General features: G+C 37.4%; 1 protein-coding gene across 1 annotated transcript in view; it reads left to right on the top strand.

Annotated features, from left to right (window-relative positions):
- Positions 1-304: 304 nt before the first annotated feature.
- Positions 305-18,889, top strand: part of mfsd14bl (major facilitator superfamily domain containing 14B like) — a 36,264-nt gene continuing 17,679 nt past the window's right edge. The window contains 3 exon segments of the mRNA NM_001142061.1: positions 305-484; positions 15,258-15,353; positions 16,853-16,915. Coding sequence (NP_001135533.1) covers positions 446-484; positions 15,258-15,353; positions 16,853-16,915 — 198 coding nt within the window. The 5' untranslated portion in view covers positions 305-445.

Below are 18,889 nucleotides of genomic sequence, written 5' to 3'. Positions count from 1 at the left end.
TCTGGTAACCATACCCATTGACTGCTTGCCCACAGAGCCCAGTGGCGCACCCTTACATTGGGCGGAAGGTGCCCACCCACCTGTACTTGGGCATACTGCATTCTCTCCTGTACTCTTAGATCCTGTCTCATTGGTAGCCCAAGAGCTTGCATTTACTCCCAAGGGAGTCGAGGGGATCCACCTGTACCCAGTACCCCTATATACCTTGCCCGGGCACATATGTACAAGAGGCAGTGCAGAACAACCCGAATACCCTGCCTCTTCCGAATACCCTGCCACTGTAGCAGCTACACACCCTGTCCTCGGCCACACAACCCTGGACACTCAGGAGGCTGGAGCTGGGGGCCCGCTGGTAGTCACCCGAACATCGGTGGCCTCCGCTCCCATTGGCCGAGATGATGAGAGCAAGATGAGCCAGGAGAAGAAAAAGAAGCCCAGTGGGATCATGCTGGTCAAAAGGATCCTCATGAAAGAGGGGGGCACGGTAAGTGCTAATCCTTCACCCTATCCTTGTACTCCATGGGGGGGAATTGTATTAAGTCTTTGTCTCCCAGCATGTGATTTGTGTGCAACCTAAATACACCACTGGCATAGCTGTCTTACTATGGGAAATAGCATATTACATTCATATTTGTAATACTAGTTTTAGGAGGGGCATAGCATTCTTCCACTGAATGTTCCAAGCATATTAGAGAAGACATAGGAATTCTAAGACAAATGAAGGCCTAAGGCTACCAGCAAAAGTTCTAAGGTTAGGGACCTCCGAGGGCATTCCTACTACCATAAAGATAAGTGTTAAATTGTACCAGTTCACTTGCCAGATTTTATCATTTTTTTTAGCTTATACAGGTATAGAACCAGTTATCCAAAATGCTTGGAAACTGGGGTTTTCTGGATAAGGGATCTTTCTGTAATTTGGATCTCAATTACTTAAATCTACCAAAAAATCATTAAAGCATTAAACCTTAAAGGATTGTCTCAGTAAGGATTAAGTATATCTTACTTGGGATCAAGTACAGGTATGGGAATCATTATCCAGAATGCTCGGGACCTGGCCCTTTCCGGATAAGGGATCTTTCCATAATTTGGATCTCCATAACTTAAGTCTGCTAAAAATTATTTAAATATTGAATAAACCCAATAGGCTTGTTTTGCCCCCAATAAGGATTAGTTATATCTTAGTTGGGATCAAGTACAATGTACTGTTTTATTATTACAGAGAAAAAGGAAATCATTTTATAAAATTAAAATTATATGCTTATAATTGAGTCTGAGAGATGGCCTTTCCGTAATTTGGTACTGATTATAATTACAGAGAAAAGGGCAAACCAAATTTAAAAATCTTAATTATTTGATTAAAATGGAATCTGTTGGAGAGTTTTCTGAATAACAGGTTTCCAGGTAATGGATCCCATACCTGTAATAGATTGATCAAAAGCAATTGCTGATTGGTTGCTATTAATAAATAAGCTGCTGCAGTTTTACACATGTGTTTTTGCCCTTCTGTGAGTGTCTAAGCATGTCACTGTCAGGGGGCTGAAATGCCATGTATTGTCATAGAGTAACTCAGTCCACCCAGGCTAGTGTAGCAGATTTGTGCAAACACATCTGTTTTTATGTGATCAAGTTTTTGGGACTAAATATTTTTGTAATGTTATTTATCAAATTAATAAGGATGGTTAATTTTCCTGTAGGGCCGGAATGTGGGAATGTTTGATCACATTGCAAGCCATCTGCTCCACATTGCTTACCTTTGACATCAATAGGAAGTGCTGTGAGTCATGCAGCACCTGAGATTTTTATAACTGGTCTTGCTGCCTCATGGGTTCTGAGCTACAATGACAAGCAATCTGTGATGCGTGCCAACATTTTTGATTACTGATTGGCGGCAAATAACCTCACCATCCCCGTGACTTTATTACTCCTAACAATTTTTAGAGCATCTCAGTTGAAACAGCATTATTGATTATAGGGGTAATTCACCTTTAACTTTTAGTATGATGTAGACCAGGGATCCCCAACCTTTCTTACTCGTGAGCCACAGTCAAATGTAAAAAGACTTGGAGAGCAACACAAGCACCATAAAAGTTCATGGAGGAGCCAAATAAGGGCTAAGATTGGCTATTAGGCAGCCTCTATGCACACTATCAGCTTACAGGGGGCTTTATTTGGTAGTAAATCTTGTTTTTATTCAACCAAAACTTGCCACCAAGTCAGGAATTCAAAAATAACTACCTGGTTTGGGGGCACTGGGAGCAACATCCAAGGGGTTGGGGAGCAACATGTTGCCCCCGAGCCACTGGTTGGGGATCACTGATGTAGACAGTGATATTCTGAGGCAAATTACTATTGCTCTTTATTTTTGTTTCTTTTTAATTATTTAGCTTTTTGTTCAGCAGCAGATTTCCAGTTTGCAACATTGGCAGTTATCTTGTTGCTAGGGATTAATTTACCCTAGCAACCAGGCAGTTCTTTAGATAAGAGACTATAGACTATCAATAGGAGAGTGTATGAAAAGACAGATAAGTGATACAAAGTAACAATAAAATTGTAGCCTCGAAGCACAATGTTGCTTCAGATGCCAAAGCCAGTGACCCTCAATAGAAAGCTGGAATGAGGCAGAAGATGAGAGCAAATAATTCAAAAACTAGGAAAAATAAAAAATGAAAACCAGTTAAACATTGCCTAAAAATGGCACATTCTATAACATACTAAAAGGTGAATTACTTCTTTAAGAATCTATACTGAAGGAGGCCATAGTGGTTTCCAAATTGTGAGCACTGTTTAACAATTTTTAAATACGTAAGCCATTTTCCCTCTGAATGTCACATTTCTTTACCTTCTTTAACTGTAATGCATTAGATATTTTCTACATAACCCCACAAAAGGACTTTTGAGAAAGTTTATACAAATTTATTTTTTATTTTAAACCCCTTCATTATTGGTGGAGTGCTGTCTGTAAAGTTGCTCAGCTGGTTCTCATGTGACCAGTGGCAGGCAACAGGTCGGGACCTTGTGCAGAATTTTCCTATAATCTCTTGTGGCATTGTAGGAATGTCTAGCCCTGGCCTTGGTACGTATTCATGACCCCAAGTCTAAGGTCTATGATACACAGCAGAGCAACTTCACTCGCTGCTTTTTTATTTAGGCCAAAGGCCCCTAAACCCATTATATTGACTTTAACGTGAATGGCCTTACAAATTATATGGGGACAACCAGCATGTTTGGGATGTAACGGCAAAAATCATACTCTTTGTGTGTTATTGGCAATATAAAAAAATCAATTTGCAGTACTGTATTTTGCATTTTATTCGATTTTCCTTAAATGAGCTCTAATTACAGCTCCTGGAATTCTACTGATGTGAAAAAAAACATTGGACTGCTCTGTACCAGACTTGAAAAAAAAAAAAAAAAAAAAAAAAAAGCAGGGACTGTCCTATCCTTGAAAAAAAGACTTGAAAAGAAGCACATGCGTTTGTTTAGGGCTCTGGTACAATGGGAGATTAGTCGCCCGCAACAAGGGAGATTTGTCACGGGCGACTTATCTCCCCGATATGACATCCCACCGGCGAGGACGACTAATCTCCCCGTGTACCAGAGCCCTACTGGATTGTCCTTGGTCAGTTGCTGATAGGAGGAAGTCGGGCATAGATAATGAGAGTAAAACATACCCACTCCAGTTAGCTGTGTTTTAACCCTGTTTTAACTGCTATGCCATCTGATTTTTTAGAACGATATCTTTTAGTGCCTTCCTATCTTGTGGTTATATATAAACACTGAGTTAAGATTTTGACTTTACATACTCTTTAACAGACTGGAGGGCTCATATATGAATGCAGGTGTGGAGCCTTAAAGGAAAAGTAACACTAAAAATTCTAAAAAAAAAAAATTATTCTATCCTGCACCAATAATTGCCCTATCCTGCAAACCACTTAGTATTTTGAATGCTTTATTAGATAATACCTGCTAAAACAAGGCTTGAAATAAGGCGATACGGTGAAGGAAGGAGCAGCATCCACTATGCGATGATCAATTGATCGAGCCTAGCCTGACTCTTTCCTATACAGAAGGAAGGCTAGGTTTGATCAATCGATCATCGCATAGTGGATGCTGCTCCTTCCTTCGCCGTATCGCCTTATTTCAAATGACCGGAAGCCAAGTTTTAGCAGGTATTTTCTAATAAAGCATTCAAAATACTAAATGGTTTGCAGGATAGGGCAATTATTGGTGCAAGGTAGAATAGATTTTTTACTTAAAAATTTTTAGTGTTACTTTTTCTTTAATATGTCCAAAAATGGAGCTTGCATTAACACAAGTCACAAAGGTACTTGGGCACATACATGCTCCAAACAACCTATGGCTAATGCCAGTTTGACTCTCCTGCTTAAGCTGCAGCTACAAGTGGTGATGATATAAGAAATGTGTGGTCAGCATGGCAGAACCTGCTGTTGTTATGGTTTTGCTGGTATATATGAGAGCAGAGGCTATTTAAAAGGAAGGGGGTGAGGTGGTGGTGATAACAGTGTGTTTATTTTGTAAATAGATGACAGTCATTTTGGTCTGTGCTTTATACAATTTTTTAATAAATGAGCTCTCTTTTACAGTCTGAAGCAAGTCCTTAGAGTGGGTGACACCATGGCACGTGTCATTGGTTGTGTCAGTTTGTTAAAGGAACAGTAACACCAAAAAATTAAAGTGTATCAAATTATAAAAATAAAATCTAATGTACTGTTGCCCTGCACTGGTAAAAGTTGTGTGTTTGTTCAGAAACCCTACTATAGTTTATATAAATAAGTTGCTGTGTAGCCATGGGGGTAGCCATTCAAGCCATCCAAAAGTCCAGATTATTTTCTATTGTGTTTGTAAAACAAAAACTTTACTAACACTATATATGTTCTTTTAATCTTGTTAACTTCAGTCTTGGAATTCACAGAAAGAAGGTGGGTGGCATTTTGTAAACACTGTCTTTAAGGCAAGCTTTGCATCATCCCAAAATCTTGTTTCTGCACTAGAATTGGGGACCTGATGCCCATGCCCATACAAAAGTATGGGCATGGGAAGTGCAGGTATGGTTGTTTTAATAACATAGAATTAGGGTTTGTTTCATTCAAAAATTACTTTTATTATACAGCTTTTTATGTTGAGTGACAGGTCCCCTTTAAGACAGTGGTGGGTCCAGCGCAAAAGCTTGTAATATAGAAGAGACCAACCTTTTAACAGGCATGAACTAATAAACAAACAATTCAGTTTCATGAAGTACCTTGTATATACATTTTGTAGAAATAATTTATTATTAACTTATGTTGTAGGTTGATGTTTGCCCTAAGAAAAAAGGTCAAGTAGGTTCCTGCTTACCCAGGGCTTGTTGTTAACAGTGGGTGCTGTAAGAATAGATGGAAGTTAAATGATGGTTATGGTGTTGCATACCCAAGTACCTGTACACTGTTTGTGTTGCTGTTTTAGCAAATTTTGAGCTGATTGAAAAGTGGATTCTGCCATTTCTGGAACATAATTAGTCCATGTTATGTGGTTCAAATATAAAATATAAGGATTTTAGAAGTCTCTGGGTGACACATATATGGATATATATATATTTCCATGGATATTCTGGTAAGAGGTTCAACATTATTTGTGGCAAAACTGATATAATTAACAATGCTGAGATCAAGAATCTGCACCAGTATTGTCCTACCTGCAAAGATCTGCAGATCGAAAACACCTGTAAGCACTCTTGTTTTCCAGATAGATAGAGAATTTATTTCATATAGATATGAAATGGGAACCTTTATGGTATGTTTGGCAGTTTACCAGTTGTTTATGTCATGCAGTAAGCACCCATTTATAGTGATATTAGCAGGTGGCTTCATTTCTTACCATTAATGAATACAATATGTGTGGCTTTTTAAACTCTTGTAACCTTATAAGCAGTGCATGATTCGCTAACTATACGATTATGAGATTACAGAGTACATTATGCCATTTTTTCCTTTGGGGATTTTCCTTTCCTCCTTCACAAAGAAAAAACACATAAGGAAAATGTGATACAATTTGTTGTCTCACTAACATTAACCCCTAATAAACCCCTACTAAACTGTTTATTTTAGGGGTGTAGTTAAAGAAATACTGACACCAGAAATGTAAAACTTTTTTATCTTTTTTTTATCTGTCATAACATTGTCTTTGCATGCTCTTTATAAGTTAGCCTTAAAAGTATTTGCTGGACACTTTACATTACCTTTCCGATCCTGCCATATTTGTGCAGCAGGAGTCAGTTCATATTAGAAGCTATAACTGACAGGTTGAGATGGGACAGTCAGGTTTAGGAACCTCAAGTAACAATTACTTACAAAAGCAGCCCTATCAGTGAAACCTATAGGTAACTTTTAATGTACATTCAGATTTTGAAGAGTAGTTTTTAGTGTCCATATCACTTTAAATGTAGCTCACTCTTATATTTTTGTTGTTCTATCTACCTGTTTTTATGGATGGCTTTCAAGGTGTTGTAACCAAAATATTGCCTAATGAGAACAAAAACGGCAGTATGAAAATCAAATGTTTCCAAAACTATTCCACTTGAGTAAATTGCATACCCCCTTTATAATTTTTACATATTATTCTCTTACAGGCAGTATTCATCTGTGCTTGGTAATTGATTGTGCCAGGTCATTCCAGTAAATTAATTCAGTGTATACATTTCTGTGAGTCACTAATGTGACATTATAGAAATTGTGCTGCAGCGATTAATCAAAATTTGGTTAAGTTTTGAAAAATATTTTTTTGCTGGCTCCAGGGTGTGGCCACCAAAATAACCTACCATGCCATTTTGATGAAAAATGTCATTTCATACGACTGCCAATTTTGTCAGCTTCTTTGTTCTGCAGAGTTCTCTTGAATATATGTGCCAAAAGCTGTAGGCAGTGTTAAAATTTTCATCAATGTGACATATTTCTCATCCTCTTTTCATTAAACTAGATCTAACGTGGTTGCATTTCTTGCATCAAGCCACTCTTCATCTTAAATCCAATCATTTCCCTTGTAGTATTAACATTTTAAAATTATTTTATTTTTTAGAATCCTTTTTTAGAATTTGAGAAACCTGTTTAAGAACAAAAACCTTCTTTGTTTTACATTTAGTTTCTTTCTAAATCCTGGTATAAAAATAGAACTGGAAGTCATTTCATAAGCACAGGTTAAACCTAGTTAATCCTTACTAATGCATCTTTTCTCAGAGGTGAATAGATTAGATTGCTGAATATGAGCAGATTCATACTGTATTATTGTGGTCCCTATTAGCAGGAGGGTTTTGCAAGGCAAAACAATATTTATAAAAAAAAAAAAAAAATTCTTTACATTTTATCTACAACAGCAATTTAATGTAAATATGTACCCAACATTAAGCATAAGCTCCTCTAAATTTGAAGCGGGATTTTTGGGCTCTTTATTAGGTCAGGTTCTGTTTTTTTAATTTTTTTTTTCAGTGTTTGTGGAGGGAGAACATCTGTATCTTTTCAGTAATACAGCAGATGTGAGCAAGAATGTGTTTGTAGCAACCCAAATCTGCCCCTGTAGGTCAAGGATACACAGGGCGTTTTGTTGGCTGCATGACATTGTAGGCAGCAAAAGGGCTGCAACGAGTAGGCATTTTCATCTTGTGTATAATTTTCCTTAATGGTGGTTTTACAGGGGTGGATAGACTTGAAGAACTGATGCACTGTTCAAAAGACCGTTTTCCCAAGATGAATATAATAGGAGGTTTACCTTGACTTGGCTAAGCAATTTTATTATTATGTACTTGTTTGCCTTTTATGATTTAGTTATTTTATTTAAACACTAAAAGAAAGAGCACCATTCATATAGCAGTTGCATTAGTGGGTCATCCTTTCTATGATGTAACAAGGTATTATAAGAAAATACATTTCTAGTTTGCATAGATAGACAATTACAGGGTAACCCTTTTGAAATAAAAAAAAAAAATAAAGTGGTACAAAGGTGATACCTTTATTGGCTAACTAAGATAATCATAGCAAGCTTTCAGAACATTTTAGTTCCTTTTTCAAGCTGATTTCCTTGAAAAAAGGAACTAAAATGTTCTGAAAGCTTGCTATATACTACTTTTGTTATTTTTTTATTTCAAAAGGGTTACCCTGTAAACATTTTGACTGGCTAGCACGGTACATCACCTTTCCTGCATAGATAGACGCCAATAGTTCTTAAGAAATTAGATTTTACCATAGAGATAAAGAACTAAAAGTCTCACATTTCCCAAAATAGCAGCAAGACAGATATTTTTATCTCTTGGTGTGAGGTGGGGAAACGTGCAAGAATAGTTTTCTCCAAAACATTTCATTAATCCCGATGAGGCATATATTTCCTGAAATACAAACTGTGTACATACTGTGTGTCAGTACTTATAATTCCTGTGTTAAAGCTTAAACACTGATCCCACTGGTCAATGCAGTACAGGTATGGGAATGCTTAGAAACTTGGAACACTTTTTGGATCATTATACCTTAAAAGTCAACTTAACATATTTAAATATTAAACTGGCGTTTTTTTGGGGGGGGTTTTGCCAGCGACATTATGGTAGCTTTGTTACTGTCAATTACAAGGTACAGACTTTATTATGAAATTTGAAAAGAAATCATTAACAAGCTTTGCTTACAATCCATTGTATAGGTACTTTCATAGAAAGTGTTTTCCATGGCACTCTACCTTACATTTTTTGCTAGCTTTGATGCACTTTAAAGCCTGCACCAGCTTCTCCTTCTGTAATAGTTGCACTAGCTCTGCGTTAAGACGCAAAATGCCAAAACCGATATTTGGCTTTCTGTTTTTTTAACAGAACCAAGAGTCCTAAAGTGGACCACAATGGTATGTGGACTAAGCCCTAAATTAAGGACTTAATAAAGTACAAAATGATTGAGAATTTTTTTTTTTACCTTTTACATTTTTCTTTTATTATTGCACGCTGTTGTATTTAAAAAAAAAAAAAAAAAAAACTGTGGGAGAATAGTCCTAGCTGCAATTCTATATAAATTCACCTGCTTTTATGCAAATTGGTTGTGATTTTTTCACATCTCTCATTCACTCTTTTTCTCAGTGTTTTTCTTGAATAACAAAAAAACGTGATTGATATTTGATAAAGCTGCCTCTAGGGCTTTGGATTTGTTATGAAAACTTAGGTTTGTAGTCTAACTCTAATTATGTGCAATTGTTAGAAGAATATGTTTTTTTAAAGATTTTATGACTTTGTTAAATGCTGGTATAAAGTCTTATTAGGTGTATCTTAATTCCGTTTGACTAATATTCGTTAAAAGGAAATTTGTGGAGCTGTGTAGGGACTTTTGGTTGGATGATACAGAATCCTGCAACTTTCCTGGGGCTCAATGACATTGCAGCTTATAAAAGATACATATTTTACAGGTAAATTGCTTTGCTATTTCTTTTACAATTTCCTTATTTAAAACCACAGCTACTTAAAACAGGAAACCTCAGCCAAGAATGACAGTTTTGTGTCAGTCCAGCAAGAATTGTTCATGCAAGAGCCCATAAGCTTTACTGAATTCTCTATATACAGGCACAGTGCTGAAGATTTAATAGAGCCACAGTTTTGTAGGTCATTAGCTGCTGCTTGGCAACTAACCACGTCACAGTTGCTGATGCTTGGAAGCTGTTCCTTAATCAAATAGTGTAAGGTGGAAAAAGCAGAGGCTGGTTGTCTTGATTTTCTCAACCGACTGCCAGTGCTCTGTGACAAACAGTAAAGCTAAGAGTCCTCCTAAAAGTAAAAAATGAAAGTTATTTATAGCATTATATATAATATTAAGTATTAATTATTACAAGACTATAGGGCTCATTTACCAGTGCTATTGCAGTGTGAAAAGTCGCAATTGCCCTTGCACTTTGAAATTTTTTTTAGAGCTACTGCATCAGATTTATGTCTAAGCCCAATATCTTGTAAAAGTTATCTTGTTGTGTTATATTTTTAGAGAGTCCTAGAAATTGCAGTCAACTAGTTCTCATTAAAAATGTGCTCCCATTTCAGCAATAGAGGAGTTTTAATTTAATGGTTTTGGATCTGCTAAAAGATTGTAGCACATAGCAAGGCATGTAGATGTGGCTACAGGAATAGACAATGCTGATCATTTACTGATAATTATCTAAATTAGATTGAGGAGACTGCCTCATTCAGACAAAAGCAAACAAAAGGAATTCTGGGAATGAATTCCAAACTCTTAAAAAATCCCATTTACATGGGTTTATCCTATAGGCTACAGCTCACCCACTGGGTTTGAAGCTGAAGCCAGGACAATAGCTGATCAGATTCCCAACTACAGACCGGTTTCGCCCTTTTTGGGGCTCATCAGTGTAGTGTAGGGTTTTCTGATCAGCTTAGGTAGAGTCACCATGTGGTTTGCTTTTGTCTGAATGAGGCAGTCTCCTCAACCTAATTTATTTGTTTGTAGAACCACATGGTGACTCTACCTAAGCTGATCAGAAAACCCTACACTACACTGATGAGCCCCAAAAAGGGCGAAACCGGTCTGTAGTTGGGAATCTGATCAGCTATTGTCCTGGCTTCAGCTTCAAACCCAGTGGGTGAGCTGTAGCCTATAGGATAAACCCATGTAAATGGAATTTTTTAAGAGTTTGGAATTCATTCCCAGAATTCCTTTTGTTTTAACATTTAGTAGACCTTTCCTTCCCACGTGAAGTATCTGACCTTAGGTATCAAGTCTAAAATTCAGTTTGAGGCTAGAGGTGAGGGGAAGGAGGATTCCAGAGAACAGGTAGCATATTTTCCATATTTTGATGGCTACTTCAATTGTTGTAAAGAGTAATTTCTTGTTTGTATTTACCTTTGACTATGAAGTGATATTGGGTGAAGATGGGGCCCACAGCTGACGAGGTTTAGAGGACAGTAATTCTGGGGTGCAAGTAATTTAATTTCAAGAATTCTTGCAACAATACTGCAATATTGTGTGTCTGCATTTGCAGTTTTGCTAAATAAGTGAGCCCATTTTTCTTTTTTGGCATGTATTATAATTTCATATAGCATACTTATAATTTAGCTAGCCTGCATGTGGGCTGTTGCATTCTGAATTATATTTATAGGAGGCAATTCAGCTGCAAAACTGTGGACATCTACTTCTTTCTCACTTTGGTTCCTCCTGGTACTTGTCTTGCCTGTCTTTAGCAGCTAAAATTGTATGCTTAAAGCTTCTGCGTAAGGCCAGTGCAAATGCAGACCAGATTGCCTTGTGCATGCTACTGAATTCACCAGGGGAGAAGAAAATATAGACACTTATAATGGCAAGGGAGGACTGATCATCACCTAAACACACCTTCACCCACTTTTTTAAAACCCTTTATGGCAAATAAAGCTGATCTATGCAAAAACAGAAGACAAAATTCTTCTATATAAACTTTTCTCACTCTGTCAGTTCATTGCAGCTTTGTCTTTAGAAGTTGCTGGAAGTATTACTTAAAAGCTTTCTTGTCTTTCAAAAATGCACTGCAAATAGGTATCCCTATAAAATCAAAATTTCCTCCTTGCATGATAATTGTACATTGACAAGATAATTCTGAATTACTACAAACCATGGTGGGGAGAGTGGCCCATGTTCCATTGGCTTTTGGAAAAAATATTTAACATAAGCCTTGGCTGAATTTTCTTTTCTAACAGAAACTGCTCCAGTTTGGTTCTAACAAAAATATGTAGTTTTTTTTATTTGAATAGTTCATGTCCACAGATAATTTGTTTAGCAGACGCAATGGTGACTGGCAACAAGTTTAAAGCAAGCTGTAACTTTCCTGCAAGCCACAAGGCAGTTGTGCTCAGTGAAATCATAATGAAACTTTTGCTGGAAAGAGAAGTATTGAACTTTGCTGCATGTACTCTAGTTTGTTGATAATCTGTTGTGGATACTAACACTCCCCCACCCCTTCCCGAGAAAGAAAAACTAAATTTTTGAGTATGTATTTTAACTTAATGTATATTGCATGTAGATTAATATTCCTTTTTTTGAAAAGGGAAGTATAAACAACTGTATCAGTACAATAATTATAAAGTTATAATTGTATGTAGAATTATTTTAACGTTATAAAGTTAAATTCTAATTTTAATTTAATTCCAAAATGAATTCCTTACTCATTATGCCTGCTGCAAACCTGGGCAATTTTTGATGTCAGAGGTGCAAAGATTTGTGCCAAATAGTTAACAATGCACACTATTTAAGGAGCGGCATGGGGAAGGGCAGTGTTCATTGCATGCTATCTGCTAGCTGCAGTTGCCTATAGGTGAATTACACAGTGGGAGCCATGAACTATACTCCTTTAGGGAAAGGAATTCTGGGAACTGTAGTCTGTGTAGAGCTTTGCTGTCTGTACTTCTTTGGATAAGTAGTCTTCAGTACTTACTGTCTGTATGCTCCTTGTGTGGATAATGGGCCGTGGCAACAGGAAAAAATTTGGTTTGCTAAAAAATGGAAAAATCTACTGGGTGTGTGGTTGTTTTGATGCTCCAATTCTTTCAGCGAAGCCATTATGGATCAGAACATGTGCCAAAGGCTCTTTATGTCAGAGATAGACCTTTGATATGGTGCATTTTTAATGCATGTTAAAAATACTTAGATACCCTGAAAGTGGCAGCAACAGCATGAAGCACTGCAGCATAGTATAATAAAGGCTTAAGGGCTCTGGTACACGGGGAGATTAGTCTCCTCTATATGACATCCCACCAGCGAAAATGTAAATCGCCCGCAATTTGCGGAAATCGCAGAAGTTGCCTTGAGATTTACATTTTTGCCGGTGGGATGTCATATCGGGGAGATTAGTCGCCCGCAACAAGGGAGATTTGTAGCGGGCGACTAATCTCCCTCGTGTGCCAAAGCCCTAAATATAATTAAGTACCCGAACAAAGCACAATAAGGGCTCTGGCACACTCTCCCCGTGTGCCAGAGCCCTAAGAGAACCCCATGTAAGTGAAAGGGTTCATTTAGATAATGCTTGTTAATGTCAAGAAAATGCTCTACTTGTGTCTTCTTTAGTTTCACCTGTGATACCTCACCCATCTCTTTAGATACAAACTATAGATTAGGAAACAAATATGTTGTGTAACCTATGCCCACATTTTTCTGAACTTAAAGAAAGTAAAAGTAAAGGTTAACTATTTCTAAGTAGGTTATGTTTTTCTTTATAAGTTTTTGAGCTTTTGGTTAATTAAATACATGGCCAGCTGTTTCTAGGAGATGCTTGAAAATCAAAAAATAAAGTTATTAAAGTTAAAGTTATATCTCTCTGTCTTCAAGAGATCTCTAAAAATGCATTTATTTAGAAAAGCTTACCCTAATCTAGTTTAACATAACCTCAGTGTGTCGCTAAAAGCAACACCTCTCACAAATCTGTCACGCCCATTCCCACACCTTGTGTCTCAACCCTTTCTCCTTGTAGATTCTAAGCTCTTTTGGGCAGGGCCCTCTTCACCTCTTGTATCGGTTATTGATTGCTTTATATGTTACTTTGTATGTAACCCACCTATTGTACAGGAATATGTTGGCGCTTTATAAATAAATGTTAATAATAATAATAACTAGAGAGGTACATTTCCTGAAGAAAATGTGAGTGGTGCTTGCCGTGGCAAAACTCGTGCCCCAATATTACAATGTTTCCTTCAGTTTTGGTTAATTGCCCCCTGCCCACCCCCTAGAAAAGTCATTGCACCCCATTCCCGAATAAGCCGCGCGCTTTGACACCTCATTCATGGGTCTACAACAAACAGTGCGGGACTCAGTCAAAGTTGGTCTCAATGTTAAGTCCCACCCCTCAGAAAAGTCATAGCACCCCATTCCCGAATAAGCCCCACAGTTTGACACCTCATTCATGGGTCTTCGGCAAAATAGTTATTCACCAAAATCCCCATTATAAGTCCATGGGGCAAATTTGGGGACCTCTCTTGCCCCGGGGGTAAAAATTATACCCTTGTGTGGGGTATCTTCTGACACAGGTTGCAAACCTCTTCAAATGTGGTAAATTTCACGTTTCTAAACAATTCCCTCTCTGCGCTACAATCAGTCAAAGTTGGCCTCAATGGAGGAGAGGTTATTCTTCCCCTTTACAGAGTGCTGGTAAGGCCCCATCTAGAATATGCTGTTCAGTTTTGGTCTCCAGTGTTCATTTGGGACATTATTGAATTAGAGAGGGTCCAGAGAAGGGCAACTAAGCTGCTAAAGGGTATGGAAAGTCTCAGAAAGACTGGCCAAGTTAGGGTTGTTTACACTGGTGAAGAGGCGCTTAAGAGTTAGCATGATAACTGTCTAAATACATATTATTATTAATTCCCTGCCCGAATCAGCCGTACTGGCTGATACACTATATAGCTTTAAGAAGGGGTTGCATGGCTTCTCGGCAAGTGAGGGTATACAGGGTTATGGGTGATAGCTCTTAGTACAAGTTAATCCAGGGACTGGTCCGATTGCCATCTTTCTTCCCCTCTGTAGCAAATTAGAGAGGCTTCAGATGGGTTTTTTTGCCTTCCTCTGGATCAGCTTAGCAGTTAGGCAGGTATATATAGACATTAAGGTTGAACTTGTTGGACTTGTGTCTTTTTTCACCCCAACTTACTATGTTACTATGTAGTGTTCTGCCCTAGATTTCATGAAACCGTAGCAGGTATCAACTTGTTGTTTCCAAGTCTTGATTATGGTGGGCTGGTGGAACTCAGGTATCATTTAGGTCTACATGGGGTGGGGTATGAGTTATCTGATAGTTAGTTGGGTCTGTTTGACATAAAATCCAGAATAAAAAAAACTTATCAAAATACATACATATATAACTGAAAGGCATCCTGGAACGTGTAGGGAAATGAACGCAGAAAATGTATATAGGAATAACATCTCACATAGAAAGCCTTAAATTTTTCATACTTAAATGTAAATTTCCTCCCAAGCTCCAAACAGGTTTTTTTTTTTATATATAATAAAATTTATCAAAAGTGTATATTGGGCGGGCAATGATGTATATAATCTCTGTATAGTGTTGTGGAAAACATTGACGCTATATAATTAAAGTTTAATAATAAAGAGGTAAAGGAGTTCTCCTTTTACAAGACTAATTTCATAATCAGTGTTAGATAGAGGCTTTAGCTGCCGTTTCAAAAAGGTTATATATCTCCTTTAATGAATAGTATTTTTTGTTTGAAAACCATGTCCGTGCCATTTTTATTCTTAAATGTATGTCGTTTTCCTCTTCCCAATCAGCACCAAGGCATCGGAAGACCAAGCGTATATCATGCTGTGGTAGTCATCTTCTTGGAGTTCTTTGCCTGGGGCTTGTTGACAACACCCATGCTAGTTGTAAGTAACTACCTTTTTGGCTATTACAAGGTACTTTTGAGTCCAAAAATACATATGCAGTTTTTAGGAGCCTCCCGCTTGTTTATCAAGCAACATATCACAAATGACCATAACAACACTTTAATATACACAACCCCACCCACTTTCCCACCCCAACACAGTTATTAACCCCTGTATGTATACAGTCCAGTTTGTAGCTGTGCACTCATTATGCCCAGCCCCAAATTAATAGATATAATGTAAGTAAACTTCAAATAATGCTTGTGTACAGGTATGGGATCCGTTATTCGGAAACCCGTTATCTAGAAAGCTCCGAATTATGGAATGCCTGTTTCCCATAGACTCCACTTTAATCAAATAATTCAGATTTTTAAAATTGATTTCCTTATTCTCTGTAATAAATAAAACAGTACTTTGTATTTGATCCCAACTAAGATATAACTAATGCTTATTGGAGGCAAAACAATCCTATTGGATTTAATTATTGTTTTATTTATTTTTTAGTAGACTTAAGATATGGAGATCCAAATTACAGAAAGACCCTTTATCCGGAATAACCTTGGTCCCGAGCACTCTGGATAATGGGTCCTATACCTGTACCTATATACATGTATATTAATTTGCCAAATCAGTGCAATATACAATAAAGTATCAGGCACTATATAAAAAAAAACTGGATAAATTTCCATCTTTTTTTAGAGAATAAAGAAAAAAAAAAAAGAAGAAAAAGAAGTGTGTTTCCCGCATTTCTAAGTGTTTGTTGTAGCTGGGGAATGGGAACTTTAATTTTCTTTTACCTCACCTTTCTTATTGTAATTGTTAGGTTTTGTTGTCTGCTGTGATCCATACAAGGGATGGACAAAAAAAAAAAAAAAAAACACTAAATGTGAATGCACAGCTCTGCATATACAAGTATCTATGTAAATAAAATTATGCCTACATACATACAAATAAATGAATCACAATTGCAAAGGCAGCTCTGTAGTTGAGTCACATTATGCTGCTTACTTATATACGGAGCATGTATGTGTTGGCTATGTAAGTGACACTTTGCACTTTTTGATGTGTGAGTTTTCAAAACACCGCAAATCAATGAAAAATTCCAAAAGTGGCCAAATTCTGCATTCATTTTAGGTGTGTGCAATGTATACTTTACCTGGAAAATGGTTATACAGAAAGCTCCAAATTTCTAAAAGGCCTTTTTCCATAGAGTCTATTTTAAATCATTTAAATTTAAAAAATATATTTTTTTTCTCCTTTAATAATAAAACATATTTGATCCTAACTAAGCTGTATAAATCCATATTTGTGACAAAACAATCCTTTTGTGTTTATTTGCATGGGAGTCATGACAACAGATAGCAAACAGACTGCATCAGCAAAGAGGAACAGTACTCTTAATTTGATGCTCACTGACAGGGTTAGATGAAAATTATGTCAGCATTATATGAATAAAGCATAATAATTGTTACTTTGTTATTGGGTATTGTTCTTTCTAGGTGTTACATGAAACCTTTCCCCAGCATACGTTTTTAATGAATGGACTAATTCAAGGTGTAAAGGTATGTGAAATCTTTATGTACTATGTGAATGTGCAACTGTGATGTATTGCATTGTTGACCTTAAATGTTTATAGAAGTGTATTCCAGATATCAGTCAAGGTGGCCCTCCAGAGGGTCCCATATGATAATATGCATGGTATTTTATCAGCCAGAGTATGCCCAGATTTTAGTTAGCCATACACTGAAAGATCTGCTTGTTTGCGAGGTCGCCAAATGAGCGTGTGTTTTCCCGATATGCCTACGTTAAGGTGGGTGATATCAAACTGATTTAATCGTTCAACCCTTGGGCCAAGCAGTTGGATCACACTGATGAGATGCAGGCTATCGGGGTGAGGACCGCAAGTCAATGCGCTGTTTGCCTCAACAGAATTTTTAAACCTGTCCGATCAAGAATATCTGATTTTTAGACAGATATCAGTCAGGCGGGCCTTTCTAAGGGCCCCGTACACGGGCCAATAAGCTGCCAACTCCAGGGGCAGCTTTTATTAGTCCATGCATAGCCACCTCTAGGACTAAAGGCCCTCATACACGGGCCGATAAAAGCTGCCGATATCGGTCCCTTGGACCGACTCGGCAGATTATCGGGCCGTGTAGGGGCAGAAACGAGGGGCCTGGCCGACCGATATCTGGCCTGAAATTGGCCAGATCTCGATCGGCCAGGTTAGAAAATCCAGTCGGATCGGGGACCGCATCGGCTCGTTGATGCGGTCCCCGAACTGACTGCCCCATGGCCGCAAATGTAATCTGATCGTTTGGCCCTGGGGCCAAGCTACTTAAGGTACTTGCTACCCGATATCGCCCACCCATAGGTGGGGATATCGGGTGAAGATTTGCTCGCTTGGCGACATCGCCAAGCGAGCGGATCTGCCCGTGTATGGCCAGCTTAAGACACATGGAGCTACTTGTAGCGAGCTACATGTGCAACTACTAAACACCAGGAAATACCCTGCCATAGACAATACCGAGAACTGCCTCTGCTAAAACACACGTAGAAACAATTATCTGTAATTATCAGCATTGTCTATTTGTAGCTGCAACAAGTAACTTCATGTGTCTTTAGTTTAACTAGAGATAATGAACTTTGTATAATCAAACACTATCCTTCACTATTTACTATTTACAGATAAGTAGAAGCCCAGTATGCAGGAAGATTGTGTGTGCACTGGTAATAATCTAACAAGAGCCACCCATGGAGAGAAGGTTAATTTCCCCTGGCTAGATCAAGAAATAACACAAACCATTGATTTCTTGCAATTAAAATAGGTAAAAAGTATGTTAAGTACAAGCCTTATTCTTTCAAATTATTTTAATCTTCCCCTTTAAAAAAAAGAACACTGACTTTGTGGAGTTTTTCAAGTATTCTATTAGTTAAGCCATTTGTTGTACTTTGGCATCACTCCAGTAAAAACCAAAGAAAGGAAACAGAATGAATGCTCAACTGGGTGTGGATTGCTCAAAATATCATTTAACTGGAAATGTCTTGGGTTGTAAAAATATTCTTAAGGATTTAATCTAGTGTGTGTAAAAGTTTGTTTTAATTGCCATTTCTATCAGTATGACTTAGTTTCCTAATATGAACATTTTATTTTGCATTATGTGTCTGAGCAGGAGAAAACATTTAGAGGTTTTTATAGTAGATTTTTGTTGTGTAGAATAGGTAAAAATACAATTTGATAATTAAAATTGAATGTTCAATGATCCCACCCCTTTAATGTAATATCTAAAGAATAAGTTGGTTGGCCAAATTATTTCAGAACAGTTATTATGCATTAAACAGATCTTAAAGGGAACCTGTCACCCTAAGAAATAATTTCAAATGATTTTCTATCGGGTTAGTCAATCATAATAGACTTCACTTACATTATATCAGTTAATTATATCTTGTTTCCTTCAGTTTCAGGGTGCAGAGACCTGCAGACTGAAGGTTGAATCTAGTGCGGCCTGTGTTAGACCATGCTAGATTTGAAAGGGGCA

This window comes from Xenopus tropicalis, chromosome 1 (genome assembly GCF_000004195.4).
Source record: "Xenopus tropicalis strain Nigerian chromosome 1, UCB_Xtro_10.0, whole genome shotgun sequence".
NCBI classification, from domain to species: Eukaryota; Metazoa; Chordata; class Amphibia; order Anura; family Pipidae; genus Xenopus; species Xenopus tropicalis.
This window is presented reverse-complemented; position numbering and strand designations above follow the sequence as displayed.